General features: G+C 37.0%; 1 protein-coding gene across 3 annotated transcripts in view; it reads left to right on the forward strand.

The window, feature by feature from the left end:
- Positions 1-22,177, forward strand: part of LOC119547069 (ankyrin-3) — a 47,991-nt gene that overhangs the window by 15,172 nt on the left and 10,642 nt on the right. For all 3 annotated transcript variants that reach the window (XM_037853958.1, XM_037853794.1, XM_037853874.1), the window contains exons 3-7: positions 3,296-3,403; positions 9,528-10,641; positions 11,383-11,486; positions 11,551-12,492; positions 16,865-17,195. In XM_037853958.1, coding sequence (XP_037709886.1) covers positions 3,296-3,403; positions 9,528-10,641; positions 11,383-11,486; positions 11,551-12,492; positions 16,865-17,195 — 2,599 coding nt within the window. The remainder of the gene's footprint in view (positions 1-3,295; positions 3,404-9,527; positions 10,642-11,382; positions 11,487-11,550; positions 12,493-16,864; positions 17,196-22,177) is intronic.

Genomic DNA, 22,177 nt, shown 5'->3' on the forward strand with positions numbered 1-22,177 from the left:
ACTTGGTCTGGTTTTAAACACAATTTATACCGCTGACCTGCCGTACGCTAGGAAACAGGGTGCCCTCTTGGCTTCATGCGCTGATGATACATCCTTCATTGCCAACTCCACGAGTCGAATTGAAGCGACTCAAATCACGCAAAACCTTTTGGACTTGTATGGTCTTTCGTATCTTTTAGAACGAAAGATTGGCGAAAGGTCATCTATCAGATGCATTCGAGCTGGCGTACCTCAGGGTAGCGTACTTGGTCTGGTTTTAAACACAATTTATACCGCTGACCTGCCGTACGCTAGGAAGCAGGGTGCCCTCTTGGCTACATGCGCTGATGATACATCCTTCATTGCCAACTCCACGAGTCGAATAGAAGCGACTCAAATCACGCAAAACCTTTTGGACCTGTATGGAAAATAGACGAACATCTCGATAAACGGGAATACGTCTCAGCACTGGAACTTCGCTCTTAGAAGTCAAATCCTCCCCAGAGTAAAATTCCAGGACACAGCTATACCGTAATCTTTCCAGGCTCAGTACTTGGGCTTTATTTTGGGCAAACGACTTACGTGGAAACTACACATGACGAAGGTAACATCAACATGTAGTGCTAAGTTTCGAAACATAAAATACGCATAACCAAAATTTCCTATCTCCCTTTGTAATGCGAGGTCGATGACATCCTCTATTCAATCAGCAGTCCAACACTCTGTGAGAAATTTCTGACAGTTTAAACTGAAGCGAACTTAAATCAAATCGAACAGTTCGAATGAAGAGAAAATTTTTTGATCATTTAAAAGAAAAATAAAAAATTTTGAATAACTAAAACCAAATACATTAGTAAACAAAAGAAGCAAAAGAAATAATAATAAATTAACTTGACGTCGAACATAAATATTCCCCCTCTGACAAGCCTAACGCAGATAAGTCAAGTAAAAAAAAAAAACAACAACATTGCAATTCCATGTGCATTACGCTTATCGCTTTGCCAAAAAAATGAAAGTAACAGCAACAATAAGCACCGCTCGCAGACGATAGTACAGCGTTCGGTATGATGCCTATAATCAGAGTCGTCTGCTTCGCGCTTTCCATTGCGAAGCATGTTTGCTACGCCTTTTATTGTTTTTTTTATTAGTATAACATATAAATTTATTTTTACGTCGATCAACCAATTTAATGGCTATAATACGTCGTATATAAAGTGAAACAGGCAACAAGAATAAATAACAAAACGGTGGTTCACAATTTTGTTCGACTCTTCTAATCGTTGGGTGGGCCAAGGAAGCTGCTGGGTGTTTGGTGTAAGCTGCTAGCCGTTCGTTGTACCGACTCGAGTGCCGGTTTATCTTCTCCCTGACAGGGACTGTGGAGGTCATTTGCTAGGGCGTCGTCCCTAACGTACCACCGCGCATCTGCTATCATACGCAGTGCCCGTTTTTGGACCCATTGGACATGACGTTCGAGTCTAAAGCCATGCCCCATAACTGGGTGCAATAAGTCACCGAGAGCTCCAAAATTGATTTAAACAGCAACACTATGTTGCCTAGGCTGAGCTTGCTCGTTGGAAAACAAACAATTCTAATTAAAATAGTAATGATAATTAGAGTATAATTATAAATGTACCGAACACTCATAAATACTCAGGCAAACATGTTAACTAAAAAGCAGCGTTCACGCGAACTAGAGTTGTAGGCTTTCGCTACTTCTTTTGTATCGGCTATATTCATTATTCCTATGACCGTTCTGCTGCGACAAAAACAAAATGTTAATACTTACGTGAGCTGTCATGCGTTCACTTTGGACTTAAGACTTACAAAAACTATTCTTTAATAAAAACTCGTATCAGATTTCATTGGCAAAAGTGACAAACTTTTAACAAAACGCAAATATATTAATTCATATTTTTTCCTTTTTAAATCTTGTATATTAAAATCTGCCACTTAAAATACCCTTGCAGAGGGATTATCATTCTTTTAATATTTCAGAATTTCGAAAAAATTAAAAAAAAAACAAGGAAGCACGCTATAGTCGAGTACCTCGACTATCAGATACCTGTTACTCAGCTAATGGGACCAATGGGAAATGGAGATATGCAAGCAGCAAAGCGAGATTGAAATGCGCCACCTCCGTGATCTCAATATATGGTTATGTGGGCAGTAGACAGATTTAAGCGTTATGCGCGTTAGAGTGGGCGTGAGAAATTTTTTGGTCAATCGATAGGTATTGATGAGAACAATACATTTCAGTTAAAAATTTATATCTAGCATGAAAATTGTGGGTGCCACAGGTTTGGGCGGTTTGTGGGCGTTAGAGTGGGCGTAGCATATTCCCGTAACAAACTTGCACTGCGTATAAGGCTACGGAATCTAAATCTGAGATCCCAATTCACTACCTTAGATAGTTTCCGAGATATCCGCGTTCAAACTAACGATTTTTTGAAGTTTGTGGGCGGTTTGTGGGCGTTAAAGTGGGCGTGGCTAAATTTTTTTTGGGTCAATCGATAGGTATTGATGAGTACAATTAATTTCAGTTAAAATTTGTATTCTAGCATCAAAACTGTAGGAGCCACCGTTTTGGGCGGCTTGTGGGCGTAAGAGTGGGAGTGGCACTCTGCTGAAACAAACTTGCGCTGCGCAGGAATCTCAGGAATCTGCATGCCTAATCCCAGTATTGTAGCTCCTATAGTTTCCGAGATCTCAGCGTTCATACGGACAGACGGACAGACGGACATGGCTAGATCGACCATAACTCGGCTGCGGCTGCTCGACTACTTTTGTGCTCCGAAAAGAACTCAAGCTGGTGTACCGGAATTTCAAAGCGGAGCTTCGGCCATCCTCTCATTCGCCGAACACGTCTTATTAGCAGTTGGATTTTATTTAACCTTTTATAAAGCGCCAGGCCTAATACCCTGTATCACATATACAATAATACATGACCCAGAAACTTGACAGAAGGGTATGTTGGTCTCATTGCCCCTTTTTTTATGCCGCATCCCACGTCGCAGAGCAACTCCTAGATGGGGATACCCAACCTACGATATTTGTTCAACTACAAGCGCTACACGCTTATTTATGAACTCATCAGTATTGACCAGCGCTCAGTGGTGCCTTTGACCAAAAAACATGCAATAAATAAAATCTTTGATGTGGCCCTAGAAAACAGTGAATAACAGTATTTCAAAGAAAATGTCACATAAACCGTTCTGCTCTGACTTCAGTTAAAATTTTAATTGATGCAATTTGTCCTCCCGAATTTAGTGTACAGCTATTAATATCATATCGAAATATTTTGATTTATTTTCAGAATGATGCAACAATATCATTCTTACGTGCTGCTCGCAGCGGGGACATTAAGAAAGTTATTGATTACCTAGAAAGTGGTGAAATATCGGACATAAACAGTTGCAATGCGGTAAGTTTGAAATGTTAAAAAATAAATATATCGTTTTAATAGGTTTACCAATAAAGGTCAGACAGCATTATAACTTTCAAATAAATTGTTTATTAAAATTTTTATGAAATAATATTTAAAAAATATTGTCGCAAAAGACAAACTAAAAGGAAATGTATAAATTTAAAGGGGAAAAAAATGACAAAGTTTTTTTTTTTAAATTTGTTATTTGGACAATGCTATGTTGTTTTTGTTTTTTTTGCAAGTGGTATATTGTCATTTTAACAATAAAAAAACAATCAAAATGTATTAAAAAACATTAATCTACAAAAAAAAATATGATTTGCGGTGAACATCATAGTGCATGACAGGTTTAACTGAAAAACACAAACGATACTGCTTTTAAAAGGTAATAGATTCCCAAAGTTATCGTCGAAACCTCTAAAACCCGTTACTCGTATAATAAAAGGGTGTATTAGATTGTTCGGGAAGTATGTTACAGATAGAAGGAAGCGTTTCCGACCGTCTGTCCGTATGAACGCTGAGATCTTAAAAACTATAAGAGCTAGAATGTTGGGATTAAGCATTCATATTCTTGGGTTTCCTGCACAACGCAAGTTTGTTTCATCGGAGTGCCAAGACCACTCTAACGCCCACAACGCCAAAACCTTTCTAGTATCCACATTTTTTAAAATTTGAAGGAATAATCGTATCTGACGGTCGAGGCCATCGACTAACGCGTTTTCTCTTCAGGTATTTTAAGGTCCTCACGGATTGGATTTTTATGGAACCAGCGGTGACAGTAGCCTGTCCTACTTGTTTCCTTCTACTTACTACCAGCACTGTTTTCGCCTTGTGCTCTTCGGGGTGAAGAGCGTTGTTTCGTACTCTTCGAAAAATCTCGCTTACAGCGGCGATGCAAGAAGCCTCTACCGCATCAAGCTTTTTCCTCATCGTAACCACGGCAATATCTTCCGCCAAACCAACAAGTGTGGATGTCATCATACATCGCGTTCCACAGCGTCGGTCCGAGAAGTGAGCCTTGAGGCTTAGTCACTTAATGTCGGCGTTGCTTTTATTTTTTTTGCACAGGATCTTACGCCACACCTTCCGTCCAACCGACCGAGGGGCGCTGCCGTGGGTCGTACGGATTCGCAAGATGATAAACGCGTAGAAAAATAAAGATATAATCATTTAAGAGAGGCAGAGAGTCAGATATTGCGCTAATAGGATAAAGTCTATTTTGGCCAAATCATAATACTCTGAAAGGTTCAGGAAGTCATAGTTAGATCCACAATGATTTAAAATTAGGGGAATGTAATTATTGTTAATCTGCATTGAAAAGAGAATAGTTTAGACTCCAGTTGGCCGTGTGCTGCTTTTTCCCCGGCGGGGTGGTTTGGGCCAGTCCTAAGAGGGACTGGCTTGGGAAAAGCTCCCGATCTATGCTTTCCAGTTACGCAGCGTCTTGGGCATGGGTAGTCTGCATAGTTTCCCAGTTACAATCATACATACATGATGCGCTTGTTGCATCACACAGTTCCTTAAAGCACTTCTGCTTGCTTGGCTTGTTGGCATCTTATAGTATCTATCGCTTTTCCTTAAAGAGAAGCCTTTTGGCTTCGTTGCATTGTCTAAGCAATAGTCCCATTCCACCAATGTACCGGGCAGTGATGTCTTACACCAATTCTGAATTTCGTCATTGCCGCCTAGCATCATCGTGTTCGCGCTGTCTTCTGCGATCCGCTCTGCCGTTAGCCAATGTACTGGACAAATAAGGCGTTCCCTCCCTTAATCGGTTATGTCCGGGCGTGAGTGAGCTTTTGACCCTGTCGGCATCGGAGTCCGTGACCGTGAACATAGCAAAGGTGTTGCTTTGGGTGTACAGACCTTCTAACGTTCACCTGGAGGTTCTGTAGATGACTGGGCTTAAAAAGGTTAGGTCGATGATCGACTCTAGGCTTGCTTTTCTGTACGTTGGGTGCGAGGGCATCCAGCAGGGATGTTGAATTCTAAAGTCACTGGTGACTTTCCGCGTGCATCGTTAACCAGGTCGAAAATTATGTCATCGATTTTCTGTAGCGTGAAGCTCGGTGCTATGTGTCAGCTATATAGGAACGTCCCATTCTATTTTGCCTTTGCGTATCTTGGATTGGATAATTGGTCAGTTGGGGCGCAAGTCCAAATTGCTGAGCAGCCATCCTGGATTTACAGCCATACTCCGCCGTTCTTCGGTGCGTATGGCTCACTGAAGATAGCCATATCTATGTGCTTCTTCAGCACCCTAAACTTTCTTTAGTTCGGAGAGTGCCTTCTGATATTCCGGACATCGTCAATTAAAAACAGAGTTGCCGGTCTCTGGTGCTTCCTTTCGTGTGTATAGCAAACATGTCGTTGTTACATTTCTTGCTGCAGTGCCCAGGTTATACGCACTTGAAGCAAGTGTCCTTGGTCACGGCATGCTTCGTGTAGCATTTTCTGGCGGTGTATCTCGCTTGGTTCTGCAGACTACCCTTCCGGCTCAATGCGCCCTTCATATTGGGTGTGGCCTCTACTGTGCCTACAAAGGTTCAGGACTTCGTTGCATGTTGTCGACTTCTCGACGAGGGCATCGCTCTAACCTTTGCTTGAACTGAGAGCGCTATTTTTTTGATGCTAGTTCAAATTTTAATTTTCCACTTTTTTGTCGTATCCACTTGCCACTTGCCAAGACGTCATTTCGAAAAAAACGTCGTTGAAGTACGAAGCGTCAGGTCCAACAAAATCCCGGTTTAAAATAACTTATACCCCGAAGCATTCGTGTACCAATACTGTGTCTTTACCTAAATAAACATAAAGACGTTGTATTTATTTTTTAGACCAACAATAAAACAAAATTCAACACCGAAATATTATCTATTTTTAATCATCCAATTCTGTTATCTCATCAGTCAAGGAGCATGGCATAGGGTAGAAAATGGGTTTGGGGATTTAACTTGAGTATCTTCGATCTTTTTCGCGCAATACTTATGTAAGTAACTATCTTTCTTCCGCAAACATCTTAAAACATAGTTATGAGGCTATTCGCTTGTAGTAATTGTAAGAAAATATTTTTCTCGTTATCTCCCTTTGCCATGCACCTTTATTTGCTCTCTCAAAGAGATTATACGATTGACTTTTTATGTAATACCTTTTAAATAAATAATAAATTGTTGGTCTAACTATATTCACTCATAACGACCCTTATAGCAAATATTAATTGTATTATGTTACAAAAACAAGCAAACAAACAAACCAATTTTACGTAACACACACATATATAGATGCGCGTTCAATCAGCCAAGTTTAATAAATATCTATCCAGATTCTGCTTATGTAAAATACTCTAGATTACAAAATAATATCCATGAAACGATCCCAAGCGATTGATGTCAAACATTTTTTCGATAGCACTCTTTATTTTTAATCCCGTTACCCGTGGAGTAAAAGGGTATCGTAGGTTTGTCGGAAAGTACAAGTATGTAACAGGTAGAAGGAAGCGGTGGTGATCAGGATCACTAGCCGCCTGACCGTTTGAACGCTGTGACCTCGGAAACTATCAAAGATAGAGAATTGAGATTTCAAATTTAGACTCCGTAGCTTTGTACGAAGCGCAAGTTTGTTTCGCGAATATGCTACGCCCATTCGAACGCCCACAATCCGCCTTTCACTGAAATGTATAAGTCTCGTCAATACTTATCGAATACCTCATAAAAGTTTGCCACGCCCAAATAAACGCTTATAAACCTCCCAAATCCGTGGCGCCCATAGTTTTTATGCTACAAAAAAATGTTAACTGAAATGAATTTGTCTCGTCAATACCAATCATATATTGAAATCGCGGGTAGGTTGCGCATTACAATCTCGCTTTGCTGCTTGTTATCTCGTAACGGATATCTGACAGTCAAGGCGCTGGACTATAGCGTTTTTCCTTCCTTTTATCTAATTTCTTCTCATATCTCGACTCGTATCCACCCAATTAAGCGTGTTTTTAAATAATTTTAATGTCAATAGATCAGAGCCTAACTTTTTCAATACGATTAGTAGTAATGTAAGTGCAGGAGCTCGACAAAGACAGAATATTTGAGTTTAGTCGGCTGTAAGTCTGCTGTACATATCGTAAGAACTCGAAACGTCGTGATCCAGGGGTCCAACACAGAATTTGCAATCAATCGCTTGGGAGCGTTTTCGCTGTAAACTAGGGATATTATTTATAAGCATTCTGTCTACTTAACAATTAATTTGACATATTTTTAAGATACTTGGTCCACAAATCTGAGTATTTGCCTTAATTATTAATTTCATTAAATTCCGACACCTGATCAGTCAAGGGGCAGTACACATTCTATCTTTATAAATCTAACTCTAACCAAGGAAGAAATAAGAAATAACAAGGAAAATAATATGGAACAAATTATAGCTTCGTTTTTTGACATATTATCCTACACTATTGGGGATATCATTATTTTTAAGAACTTCGAATTAAAATTAATAAAAATCGGACGACATATAAATAATAACATAACATAATAATAATAATAACATAAATAACATTGATTATTTCTTCTAACTGCAAGGGTATACAAACTTCGGCTTGCCGAAGTTGACTTCCTTTCTTATTATAGTGGCTAGTGATCCTAATTAAGGATATATATACTTTATAGGGTCGGAAACGCTTCCTTCTATCTGTTACATAATTTCCGACGAATCTATTATACCATTTTACTTTACGAGTAACGGCTATATAACCAAATTACTGCTAAAAACGTATAATAAAGACTGAATTTTCTTCCGCTGAAAATAAAACTTTTGCAAACAAATCAAAATTTTTTTGCCGAGTGCTTGCACCTTTTTAGCTTGTAATAACTTAAACAGTATGAAAAGGTTGACGGCAGCATCATAGCGATCCTTTTTTCGAGAAAAAATCCAGCACTTGCGTTCTCAATTTGCAAACGATCTTTGGAAAGTTGGTCTTAACATTTGAAGGACACACTTGTCTTTTGAATTATTTGCTCAAAACAATTCATACAATTTCACTTATGGTACTAAATACATAAAAAAAACAAGGTCGAGTACCTCGACTATAGATACCCGTTACTCAGCTAAAGGGACCAAAGGAAAATGGGGATATGCAAGCAGCAAAGCGAGATTGAAATGCGCCACCTATCGGCGGTATACAGATTTAAGCGTTATGGGCGTTAGAGTGGGCGTGGCATAGGTATTGACGAAACCAATACAGTTCAGTTAAAATTTTGTATCTAGCATGAAAATTGTGGGCGCCACAGGCTTGGGCGGTTTGTGGGCGTTAGGGTGGGCGTAACAAACTTGCGCTGCGCACAAGGCTACGGAATCTAAATCTGAGATCCCAATTCTCTATCCTTGATAGTTTCCGAGATATCCACGTTCATATTTAGTTTGTGGGCGTAAAAGTGGGCGTGGCAAAAATTTTAATTCTAGCATCAAAACTGTAGGAGCCACCGTTTTGGGCGGTTTGTGGGCGTTAGAGTTGGCGTGGCAATCTACTGAAACAAACTTGCGCTGCGTAAGAAGCTCAGGAATCTGCACGCCAAATCTCAATAGCCTAGCTCTGATAGTTTCCGAGATCTACTCTACGAGTAACGGGTATAACTATTACAAAAAAGGCTAGCAAATTGTAGTTTTGGTAACTTCTGTGTCAAATAACTTTTTTAATTGGAGTTCGATTAAAACAAGTCCAAAACGGTTGGATGATTGGATCAGCTCATTAATGAAACGACAGAACATGTTTGTTGCGGATATCTCAAACGATTTTTTGAAAACATTTTTTAATGACACCAACTATATTCTGGTGTTTGGCTACGAATGATTTAGCTGTTATTAAGTCGCAAAAAATTTGGTGGTCAATTTTGTAAAACTGATGGAAAGTAAAAACCTTTCAGATTTTGTAGCGTTTAGTTTTGAGCCAAGGAAAGCAAGATTTTTTCGATCAGTGTTATTTGCAGTTATTTGACAATAAAGTAAAAGTTGTTATATTATTTGTACTGTACCCAGAGTTATGTAAGCAAGTGTATTTGAAATATTTTCGATTAAATTTGATTTACTATTAGTACACAACATTTTTAACTTCTGCCAATTTGTGTCATTTTAGAACGGTTTAAATGCACTTCACTTAGCTGCAAAGGACGGATATGTGGATATATGCTGTGAGTTGCTGAGGAGAGGCATAGCGGTTGATAATGCTACTAAAAAGGGAAACACAGCGTTGCACATTGCATCTTTGGCAGGCCAGCAAGAGGTCATCAATCAGCTTATTATATCCAATGCCAATGTGAACGTTCAGTCTCTTAATGGATTCACACCTCTCTACATGGCAGCCCAAGAAAACCACGATAACTGTTGTCGAATCTTACTGGCAAATGGAGCGAACCCGTCATTATCTACAGAAGATGGCTTTACACCACTTGCGGTAGCGATGCAGCAGGGGCACGAAAAAATAGTAGCTGTCTTGCTTGAAACTGATGTTCGCGGTAAGGTTCGCCTCCCAGCACTTCACATTGCTGCCAAAAAGAACGACGTAAACGCAGCCAAGCTTTTACTTCAGCACGATCATAATGCCGACATTGTTTCCAAATCTGGTTTCACTCCGTTGCATATAGCAGCTCATTATGGAAATGTTGACATCGCCACCTTGCTTTTGAATAACGATGCAGATGTTAACTATGTGGCCAAACATAATATATCCCCTCTACACGTGGCATGTAAATGGGGAAAGATATCAGTATGTAGCTTGTTAATATCTCGAGGAGCAAAGATAGATGCCGCAACTCGTGATGGCCTGACTCCACTTCACTGCGCCTCACGCTCAGGTCATGTTGAGGTCATTGAGCACTTGCTGCGTGAAAAGGCTCCCATACTGACAAAAACTAAGAATGGCCTGTCCGCGTTGCATATGTCTGCTCAGGGAGAGCACGATGAGGCAGCGCGATTATTACTGAACAACAAGGCTCCTGTAGACGAAGTTACCATCGATTATTTAACAGCACTTCATGTGGCTGCTCACTGCGGTCATGTAAAAGTAGCGAAACTGTTGCTCGATTACAATGCAAATCCAAATGCTCGTGCACTTAACGGTTTCACCCCTCTTCATATCGCTTGCAAAAAAAACCGCATTAAGGTAGTTGAACTACTTATTAAATACGGAGCTAGCATTGGCGCAACCACAGAATCTGGCCTGACACCCTTACATGTTGCTAGTTTTATGGGTAAGTACCGGTACATTTAAAATAGCGCATGGTTTTGTAACTTTTTAAATTTACGAACCGTTTCCATTTTTATATAGGAAGATATTTTGGTGAAAATTTTTTGAAAACTTTGATGATGATTTTGATCTTAAGTAACAGCACCTATTATAATTTAAAGGCCAGGTTTAGCTGTGAAAGCCGTGAACAATTTTCCACTATAAAAAAAAAAAAATTTAATTCTATAAAAAATACCTCAATACCTTATGTATGCATTCTTTATCCTGACATAAGGGTAACATATTAAAGAATGCATACATAAGGTATTGAATGCATATCATAAGGGTAACAGGATAAAGAATGCATACAAAAGTTGTTAAATCCCATGCTGTATACAAAAAAAAAAACCCCTCGCACTCACTCGCACTAAGTACCGGGTATCTGATAGTCGAAGCCATCGACTATAGCGTTTCATCTTGACTTCTCGTTTATTCATATGGGAGCAATGGGATATAGTTGTCCGAGACTGTTGGAATCATTCACAACTGAGAGCCTAGTAGAAACGGACAGGCGGACATGGCTAGATTGACTACCAAACTTTTGACTGAATTCATAAAATACTTTCTTAGAGACAAGTAACATAACGAGGTGATCTGCAAATTATGCTCATTTGATCTGTAGTAAAAATCTAAAGGTTTTTTAATTACATTTTTTTAAATAACTTTAAATAAACAAACATAAAAGAATAAATTTAACATTTTATAGGATGTTTGAATATTGTAATATATTTACTACAACATGAGGCTAAACCAGATATACCAACAATACGAGGAGAAACACCACTTCATTTGGCCGCTCGTGCTAATCAGGTATAATCTGAAGGAACCTAATATTCTTTTTATTTATCCATGTAATTGTCTTTATTTATTTTAGACGGATATAATTCGAATTTTGCTCCGCAGTGCTAAAGTGGATGCTATTGCCCGTGAAGGCCAAACGCCATTACATGTAGCTTCTCGATTAGGAAATATTAATATAATTATGTTATTACTGCAGCACGGAGCAGATATTAATGCTACAACAAACGACATGTATTCGGCCTTGCACATTGCTGCAAAAGAAGGGCAAGAAGATGTAGTTCAAGTGATGTTGGATAACGGTGCGCAACTAGACGCTATAACCAAAAAGGGATTAACTCCATTGCATTTGGCTAGCAAATACGGAAAGGCGAAAATAGTAACATTACTAATAGAAAGAGGAGCTTTTGTTAATTTTCAGGGGAAAAATGATGTGACCCCCTTACACGTGGCAACGCACTATGATCATCAACTTGTGGTAGATATACTACTGAAAAACGGCGCTTTACCAAAGTTATGTGCGCGAAACGGTCAAAGTGCCCTTCACATAGCTGCGAAGAAGAATAATCTGGAAATCGCATTGCAGTTGTTACAACATGGTGCAGACGTTGGGGTTATAAGCAAGAGCGGCTTTTCTCCTTTGCATTTGGCGGCTCAAGAAGGACACGTTGATATGGTACAACTACTCCTAGAATATGGGGCTACAAGTACCGCTGCCAAAAACGGCCTGACACCATTACATTTGGCTGCACATGGGGGCCATGTTCATATATCCCGCATTTTGCTGGAACACGGCGCTGAAATATCAGAACGCACTAAAAATGGTTATTCTCCACTTCACATTGCTGCGCATAACGGTCACCTTGACCTTGTAAAATTTTTGCTGGAAAACGATGCTGACATTGAAATGTCTACCAATATCGGTTACACACCACTTCATCAAGCTGCTCAGCAAGGCCACATTATGATTATTAATCTCCTATTACGCCACAAAGCGAATCCAAATGCTTTAACAAATGTGAGTATTTTATTATATTAGTATGTCCTCAGTGCCCTTTTTAGTCTTATAAATTAAAAATTGTCAATTTTTTTCTAATATTTAAGAATCTGTGTTGGTTAAAGATGGGTTGACTGTTTCAAAAGTATTTATTTTCTTATTGATTTTAGGAGAAAAACTTTAGCTATTTGTAGGGTGGCAACCATACACGCGACAACACTCAAGACACACTTTTTTTTTGTTTTGACGTACACTACAACTTCAAAAATTAATTTTTTGCAAAGGCGACTACTATATACACACGATGAAATGAAAATCTACTTTAATGATCCGATCGTAACGAGTGATACACCAATTGCAGGTATCGCGAAAAGTAAAACGATTTCATACCAAGACATTAAACATTTTAATTGGGTTTGGAAAAAAGCGGTGAAAGTGTAAATGGGAAAATAAAGAAAATTGGAGCGGTGGGGGACCACGTTTTCTGGCCAAAATTAAAAACTCAAGAACGGAGCAAAATATTTGGCGTTTGTTTCTTGCACCGGGTTAAATCGGCTAGTATCTATAGAAATATAAAAATATGACACCGCCTATTTTTTTTTTGGGAATAATGTAAAGTTCTTCAGATTTATAGAGTACTTCTTCAACAAGTAACAATAGTTTTTGCAACAGTATTATGTTATATATATTTAAAAAAAATTGGGGTTAACACGCCTTTAGAAGGTTTTAAGGAAGAAACTAATATACAGCGCATTTATTTTGTAGCCCTCTAACTAAAGGTAATTAGTAGTGTATAGTAAAAAATATATTTTCCTTATACACATCTTAGGAAAAGAAATGTAATTCGTTTTCCAACTCAACATTTTCTTGATGTTTTAAATCTAATACATTAAAAAGGCTTTGATCCTCAAGCGCCGTGGTGTCATCTTGATTTGATGATCATTCTAATGGGTCCAAAACCTTTAATGGAAGACAAATTCACTGAAGAAATTTTCGGATCAGAAGTTTATGGAGCTCGATGAAACGCGTATGTTAGGTTTTCAGCCCTACCACTTTTTCTGGCGTGATGCAGAGGATTTTTTAAAATTTATCTAGCGCCTTCTCCGAAGTATCCAATAGGAAGAACGGTATTTTCAATGATATCACCGCCGTGAATTAACAATGTATGAACGCTTGCGGTTATTGGCAACAACGGATATTTATCAATAATCATCTCGGTAGTTCGCTAACAAAAGGCTTGGATTTTAGGAACAGCAATTGAAAGCTGACATGAAAGGCATATCAAAATCATTCATCAATTTGTAATGAGCTGCTCATCGATGCCAGTGATGTTGGAAAAGGCATGAGGATTGGAAAATGCTCGCCGAGCAGTATTACCATCTGTTGGGGCGGGGTGGCTTGATCGCTGAAATTGGAAGAACGAAGTCCCAAGAACGACGGTAAGACACGTGAGTACGCTGGGGTTTTTACGCGACCTGCGTGGGTGTTTATTGGCAGACATCTGGATAAAACTGCCGCTTGACACTGCCTCGAACTTTCGGTTGATCGATCAAAAAAAGGCCTTAATTTCTTTTTTTCGCTGATTTTTTTTTATAATTTTCCTTGAAAATGCTCCACTTCTTCACTTGATTTTTATACCTTGCGTGCAAAATAAATTCAAAAAATCGAATCCAGCTGTGAAAGGGGCTTGGCACAGGGCGTGGCTCCACAAATTAGACAGGCTTGTGTTGAGTTGGTGCCCGTCAGCACATTTAATACCTTGCCATAAATTACTTTATAATACAGGTCAAATTTTATATATTCCCATATCTTAAAATAAATTTGCAAGGCGTCTATTTATATATTTGGTTCTTTACGTATTCGTCTTCCCTTAAAATACAGTCCTTGCTTGCTCTCTTCTTGCTCAAATTTCAACTTTAATGACCCACAAAATCGAATTGATTGCGAGCTGCGGTTATTCCAAATTACATTTTTTGCAGCATCTATAAACCAAAAAGGTGTGACTGTTGTAGCAAATATATTCGAGACAATGTATAGTCCTGCCAAGTGCTTCTGATTGTAATTGGATTGCCCAGAGTTTCCATCAAAGCCGTAGCTTACAATCAATAACGCCGATAAGAACTCTGTACCTTGATCTTGCATAATGTTCTCGACAACGACAACTTGCAAATTAACGAGCCGTCTTGCTGTGTGGACTGTAAGACAGCAGCGGTACTTCAGCTTTGTTATTACTTACTGAAAAGTGATCAGGTCGGCACATTTTTTTTGGCCAGCTACCGTCTTGTGTTCCTCTTTTGTAAAAGTTTTGTCCAGAAGATGAGGTAATGCCTCAACAGAACAAAGCTTTGTGCATTTTACTTGGCACATGTAATTAGCTTTTTCGGGGCATATTGAAAGAAGCTTGAGAATTGGCATACTACAACTGACTTGAATTACCATAAGAACTCTTCCACATTTGCGTCAGGCGGTAGCAAATTTGGTTTACTTCCTTGTTTTACAATATCGCTGTGCTGTTCAAACTCCACTTCTGATAAGGCAGCTTTCATAAAATTAAACACAGCATTCTTCTTTAGAATATTTCCCGTTGGTTCGTATCACTTGCGAAATAAATCTCCAGCTTGAAGTTTTGTCCTAAAAATTAAAATTTCATGCAAAATCGAAAAAAGTGTTGTTTCTAATTCCATTCATTTGAACATGAATTCAAAACTCTACAACATACAGTACATCTTGTTGATAGACTCTTCTGGACTTACTTTAAATCCCTTTTGGAAGATTAGACTTTATCAAAAATACGCATTTGCAAGGCTACTTACATTTTTGTTCTATTAAGAACACAATATGAGTTTTTTCTACATAATACAAACTACACTGGTTGGAATTCATTTTAAAAACTGTATAATATTGTTTAGTTTTCCACTTTAGGCCTTTTCAAGTTTTCAAACAAAACTTAATATTGCAGACGTATGTGCCTTGCAAATGCAATAGCGGATTCTTTTGTTTTAGCGCCATCTATAAAGATTTCTGTTATGCAACACTAGAGATTAATCTTTTGTGAATGCGTTGCAATAAGAATTGTTTTAAATTTCCGACTTCAGAAAATGGGGTTTGGTCAGAAAAAGTGGCAAATGTCGGTGGAGCGGTGGACGCTCACTACTTTAGGACATTTGCCACTTTTTTCGTATTTTCAGTAAGAATAAAACTATGCTTTTTTTCCACAAAAAAGCATAGTTTTATTCTTACTGAAAATACGCGTCGAATAACACCTCATCTGTTAAAATCCAATGCTAGTTCCAAAGTAAAGATTTTAAAGAATTTGGTGGGACGAGTATACAATATCTCAGAGCTAGTCGCGTCGTTTAAGTAGCGCGTAGTACGGTCGAAAACAGTTCGTTACAACATAACTTAAAAATAATAACAAGAAAAGTCTCTTTTGATTTGTATTTAATATAAACTGTCTGGGGAAATTCGTGAAGGTCCCACGACAAAATTATTAGGGTTCAACAAGGATTATGTATAGAACATTATACTAATTTTTTATAAAAATTAATAATGCCGATTTGCAGAAAACCGCTATTGAATTTTTTTGTTTAAGTTTGGACTATAAGTTGCTTGGAAACTGTTATGAGAGTTATTTTTATCTGAAAGGTTGGCAAAAATAATAATTAAGGACTACTTTCTTTTTTGTTTACACCATGTATTTTAAAGTTATACGTAAACTAAGCAAAAAAAGGCATCGCCATATCTTTGCCTCTGTGAAATGTATTAATTATTTTATTTTTTTTTTAAATCCTTTTTTAAATGCTATAATATCGGGTTAAAAAATATGAAACCGTTTTGAGACCATAAAGAAAATCTATATACGTTTCACAAAGAATCACTCATCTACGTTTTATATGTCGCTGAAAATGTAATTCAATTTGTTATTCGCGTTAGCATAGCATAGCTTAAATTGTCAATATACAACAGATTTAAAGTTAAACATACCATTTTTTATACCCTTGAGTAGGGTATAATAATTTTAGTCAGAAGATTGCAACGCAGTGAAGGAGACGTGTCCGACCCGATAATGTATATATATTCTTGATCACAATGACTAGACGAGTCGAACTAGCCAAGTCCGTCTGTCCGTTTCTACGCAAACTAGTCTCTCAGTTTTAAAGCTATCGGCATGAAACCTTTCCAAAGGTCTTATTTCCATTGCAGGTAGTATTTAAGTCGGAACGAACCGGATCGGACAATTATATCCTAAAGCTCCCATAGGAATGATCAAAACAATAGTATTTCAAACTTATTCGACTCGACTACAACCCGTTTCTGTTTAGTTAATTCATACATTTTATGCTTGTAATAAATATGTTATTAAAAGCCCGAAAACTTAAATATTTTCTTTCAGAACGGTAATACAGCTCTACACATTGCAAGTAACCTAGGATATATAACGGTTATGGAAACCCTTAAAACTGTCACTTTAACATCCACTGTTAATATCAATACGGGTGTGATTCAAGAAAAATGCAAGGTAGTGTCTCCAGAGGTTATGCATGAAACTTTGCTTTCTGATTCCGAAGACGAAGCTGGTGATGATTTGTTGGACCATAATCATTATAAATACATGGCAACTGATGATTTAAAAGCCAATTACAGTCAGGATCACCAAAACTTCGATACTACAAATCCTGAACATGACCACACTGATGTGTCCGTTCCGCTAATCGTCGAAAAAGGTAATTTAATAAATAGGAAGCCCACTTCGGCAATCCAAAGTTGTTATGCCCTTGTAGCTTAAATCATATCATATACGAAATTTTGAAAGATTTGTATATAAATATACTGATAGTTTCTTTTTTTTTTACATAAACAAGGAAGAAGCTACCTTTGTATTTTATATACCCTTGCAGGTCGTTGAGCATTGTATGTAACTAGCCCATATAATTAACCAAAACCGACAAAATTTTTTCGATTTTTCCCATGGCAGCTGTATGGTGTAGTAGTAGTACCACTAGGTGCCGCTCAAAATGCCGTGGAATTTTGTTTTGAAGGAACTATACTCTTTGTTTTTCTCTTTTTTCTTTGTCACACACGACTCGGTCTCTTGCTAACCGCTTAATACGAACAAACCTGTTCGTTGCTCAATTACTTAGTGAGCAAATAAAAAAAAACAAAAGACTTGAACTAAAGGTCTTTATTTTTGCTGCCGCGTTATGTTATTGTTATTATCAGAGAAACAGGAAAAAAAGTACATTTGTTTAAATATATATTTATAAGTCAAATTTTACTGAGCTGTACGTAGGTTAAGCAAAGAGTTTGTTTTTGTTTTTTCTTCACTGTTCACATCGTGGCGGTTTGCGGCAGAAGCACGAATGTTTTTTCAAAATGCAGTTTAAACAAGAAAGGAAGCTAGCTTCGTCAAGCCTAAGCTTATATACCCTTGCAGCTATAATTATTTAATTTAAAAACACAAAAAATGATATTTCCAATAGTATAAGATAATATGTCAAAAAACACCGAAGCTATAATTTGTTTCATATTATTTTCCACCAATTTTCCGATCGTTCCTATGGCAGCTATATGATATAGTCGTCCGATTTTGATAAAATTAAATTCGAAACTCAGAACTAATTAACAAGTGTTATTTCCAAGCGTTGGAGGTTATATGTTGAAAAACACCGAAGCTATAATTTATTTTATATTATTTTTCCACAAATTTTCCGATCGTTCCTATGGCAGCTATATGATATAGTCGTCCGATTTCGATAAAATTTAATTCAAAATTCAAAACTAATTAAAAAATGTTATTTCCAAGCTGAGGTAGTTATATGCTAAACAAGAAAGGAAGTTAGCTTCGGCAAGCCGAAGCTTATATACCCTTGCAGCTATAATTATTAAATTTAAAAACACAAAAAATGATATTCCCAATAGTATAAGATAATATGTCAAAAAACACCGAAGCTATAATTTGTTTCATATTATTTTCCTACCAATTTTCCGATCGTTCCTATGGCAGCTATATGACATAGTCGTCCGATTTTGATAAAATTTAATTCGAAATTCAGAACTAATTAAAAAATGTTATTTCCAAGCGTTGGAGGTTATATGTTGAAAAACACCGAAGCTATAATTTTTTTCATATTATTTTTCCACAAATTTTCCGATCGTTCCTATGGCAGCTATATGATATAGTTGTCCGATTTCGATAAAATTTAATTCAAAATTCAAAATTATTTAAAAATTGTTATTTCCAAGCTTAGGAGTTTATATGCTAAAAAACACCAAAGATATAATTTTTTTTCATTTTTTTGTCCGATTATTCCTATGGGAGCTATAAGATATAGTTGTCCGATCCGGCTGGTTCCGACTTATATACTACCTGCAAAAGATATAAGACTTTTGGGAAAGTTTCAGCCCGATAGCTTTAAAACTGAGAGACTAGTTTGCGTAGAAACGGACGGACAGACGGACAGACGGACAGACGGACATGGCTAGATCGACTCGTCTAGTCATGCTGATCAAGAATATATATACTTTATGGGGTCGGAAACGTCTCCTTCACTGCGTTGCAAACTTCTGACTGAAATCAATATACCCTCTGCAAGGGTATAAAAACACCAAAGATATAATTTTTATACCCTTGCAGAGGGTATATTGATTTCAGTCAGAAGTTTGCAACGCAGTGAAGGAGACGTTTCCGACCCCATAAAGTATATATATTCTTGATCAGCATGACTAGACGAGTCGATCTAGCCATGTCCGTCTGTCCGTCTGTCCGTCCGTTTCTACGCAAACTAGTCTCTCAGTTTTAAAACTATCGGGCTGAAACTTTCCCAAAAGTCTTATATCTTTTGCAGGTAGTATATAAGTCGGAACCAGCCGGATCGGACAACTATATCCTATAGCTCCCATAAGAATAATCGGACAAAAAAATGAAAAAAAATTATATCTTTGGTGTTTTTTAGCATATAAACTCCTAAGCTTGGAAATAACATTTTTTAATTAGTTTTGAATTTTGAATTAAATTTTATCGAAATCGGACGACTATATCATATAGCTGCCATAGGAACGATCGGAAAATTGGTAGGAAAATAATATGAAACAAATTATAGCTTCGGTGTTTTTTATCATATAACCTCCTAGGCTTGGAAATAACATTTATTAATTAGTTCTGAATTTTGAATTTAATTTTATCAAAATCGGACGACTATATCATATAGCTGACATAGGAACGATCGGAAAATTAGTAGGAAAATAATATGATACAAATTATAGCATCGGTGTTTTTTGACATATTATCTTATACCATTGGGAATATCATTTTTTGTGTTTTTTTAATATAATAATTATAGCTGCAAGGGTATATAAGCTTCGGCTTGCCGAAGCTAACTTCCTTTCTTGTTGTAAATTTTTTTGTCCGATTATTCCTATGGGAGCTTTAAGATATAGTTGTCCGATCCGGCTGGTTCCGACTTATATACTACCTGCAAAAGATATAAGACTTTTGGGAAAGTTTCAGCCCGATAGCTTTAAAACTGAGAGACTAGTTTGCGTAGAAACGGACGGACAGACGGACAGACGGACATGGCTAGATCGACTCGTCTAGTCATGCTGATCAAGAATATATATACTTTATGGGGTCGGAAACGTCTCCTTCACTGCGTTGCAAACTTCTGACTGAAATCAATATACCCTCTGCAAGGGTATAAAAATATCACGTTTTTGGTATTCACATTACAGTATTTTTTGAACGTTAAAAAAGTAAAATTCAGGCTCACACTGCGGTTTGGCGTCAAAGTTTTCTGACATTGCAGTTTCTTGTTTAAAATCTGTTTTTTTTTTATTTTATGTACAAAATGTTATATAAGTACAAGATGAGTTATTGAAATAAAAACAAAAATCTATACCTTTTATAAAGTCTCATTCTGTTGTCTGTCCTCCGTATTTCTTAAATCTAGGAATTAAAATTGTTAAAAAAAATCTTAGTAGTAGTAGTTTATTTCTTTCGACTAAAAAATCTGAGTTTCTAAATCGACCTAACTCGAAAAAGCTGATAAACATGGAATTGCAATTGTGTCGATAAACTTTTTATGAAAATTATAATAAAATTTGAAAATTATTTTGAACACTCTTTGCAAAGAGTAGATTTAGATTTCGAAATCTAAATTAACAGATCGAAAAGATATTAATTCCATCGACAATCAACTACGCGTTACTTCGCTATACTGTTTTTTAACATATAATCTCCTACGCTTGGAAATAACATTTTTTAATTAGTTCTGAATTTCAAATTTAATCTCATCAAAATCGGATCATGTAGCTGCGATAGGAACCATCGAAAAATTGGTGGGTAAATAATTTGAAACAAATTATACCTTCCGTGTTTTTTGACATATTAACTTCTACTCCTGGAAATATCATACTTTTAATATTTTAGAATTTCGAATAAAATTTAAATAAAATCGGACGATTTTATCATATAGCTAATTAATGCCAAAATAATACATAGACCGATATATTTCGTTTTCGGTAAACATAGACGGTAGTAAACTTAAATGGAACAATATCTTAACATTTATATATTTAGTTTTTAGTTTTCTAAAAATCGGAAAGCTCTGTACATACAATGCTCCCACGGGAACGACCTGCAAGGGTATAAAAACTTCGGCGTGCGGGAGTAAACTTTTTTTTTTTCCAAATTCTCAAACAATGTAAGGTTTGTTTTACCGAATGGGCGTTTGTGGGCGTTAGAGTGGGCGTGGTACCCAGCTTAAAAAATCTACATGCCAAATCTAAACTTTTTAGCTTTTATAGTTTCCGAGAACGGACAGACAGATCTCGGCAAGTGAGAGAACATATATAATTTGTATGGTTGGAAACGCTTTCTTCTACCTGTTACATACTTTTCGACAAATCTAGTATACCCCTTTACTCTGTGAGTAACTGGTATAATAAAATGATAAACACTTGGTTGACTTTCGATAAAAGCTTTTAGATTTGGAAATTTAAACTGCGGGTTCATTTTCCTTGTTGCACTGTGCTATTAACTATAAAATTCTTAGTATGGGTTTAATTCTGATTAATAGTATATTCAATAAGTTATATAGGCTTTTAAATTTAATTTCTGTTAGCCCGGACTTAGGAATAAAATTAAGTTGTAGTAACATTCCACTTTCAGAATGTGATGCCCATCATCAGCCATTATTATTATTGATACCATACCATTGCACCATCACCCCTAACCAGCACGACTTAATGCCAGGACGATCGACTACCACAAATCTAGCAACCTTCAGTCATTTCTTTGTAAACTCTTTTGAGAATCACCACCAAGTAGGTGTAGTCTATACTGACTTAGCAAAAGCATGTGCCAAAGTCTGTCATATTGCTCTATTTACAAAATTAAAAAAAAATGGGTTTAGTTTTAAAATGGATTAGGGGCTTCTTAGCCAACAAGGTATATAGAGTCGAAAACAATGGGGTTTTTTCGAACCCGTATGTTGCAACATCAGGACTTTTCTATTCATTTTATTTATAAATGATATAAGCACGTGCATATACGACTCTGAGTTTTTGGTATTTCCCAGTCGGACCTGTCCATAGGAAAAATGTATATTTTACATTTTTTGTTTATGGAAATGGGCTGCCGGTTTCACATCCCCATTATGGACAAAGTCCATTCGCTTTTATTAAGGCTGTCCAACATTTTCAGCATCTC

Source organism: Drosophila subpulchrella, chromosome 4 (assembly GCF_014743375.2).
Source record: "Drosophila subpulchrella strain 33 F10 #4 breed RU33 chromosome 4, RU_Dsub_v1.1 Primary Assembly, whole genome shotgun sequence".
NCBI lineage: Eukaryota > Metazoa > Arthropoda > Insecta > Diptera > Drosophilidae > Drosophila > Drosophila subpulchrella.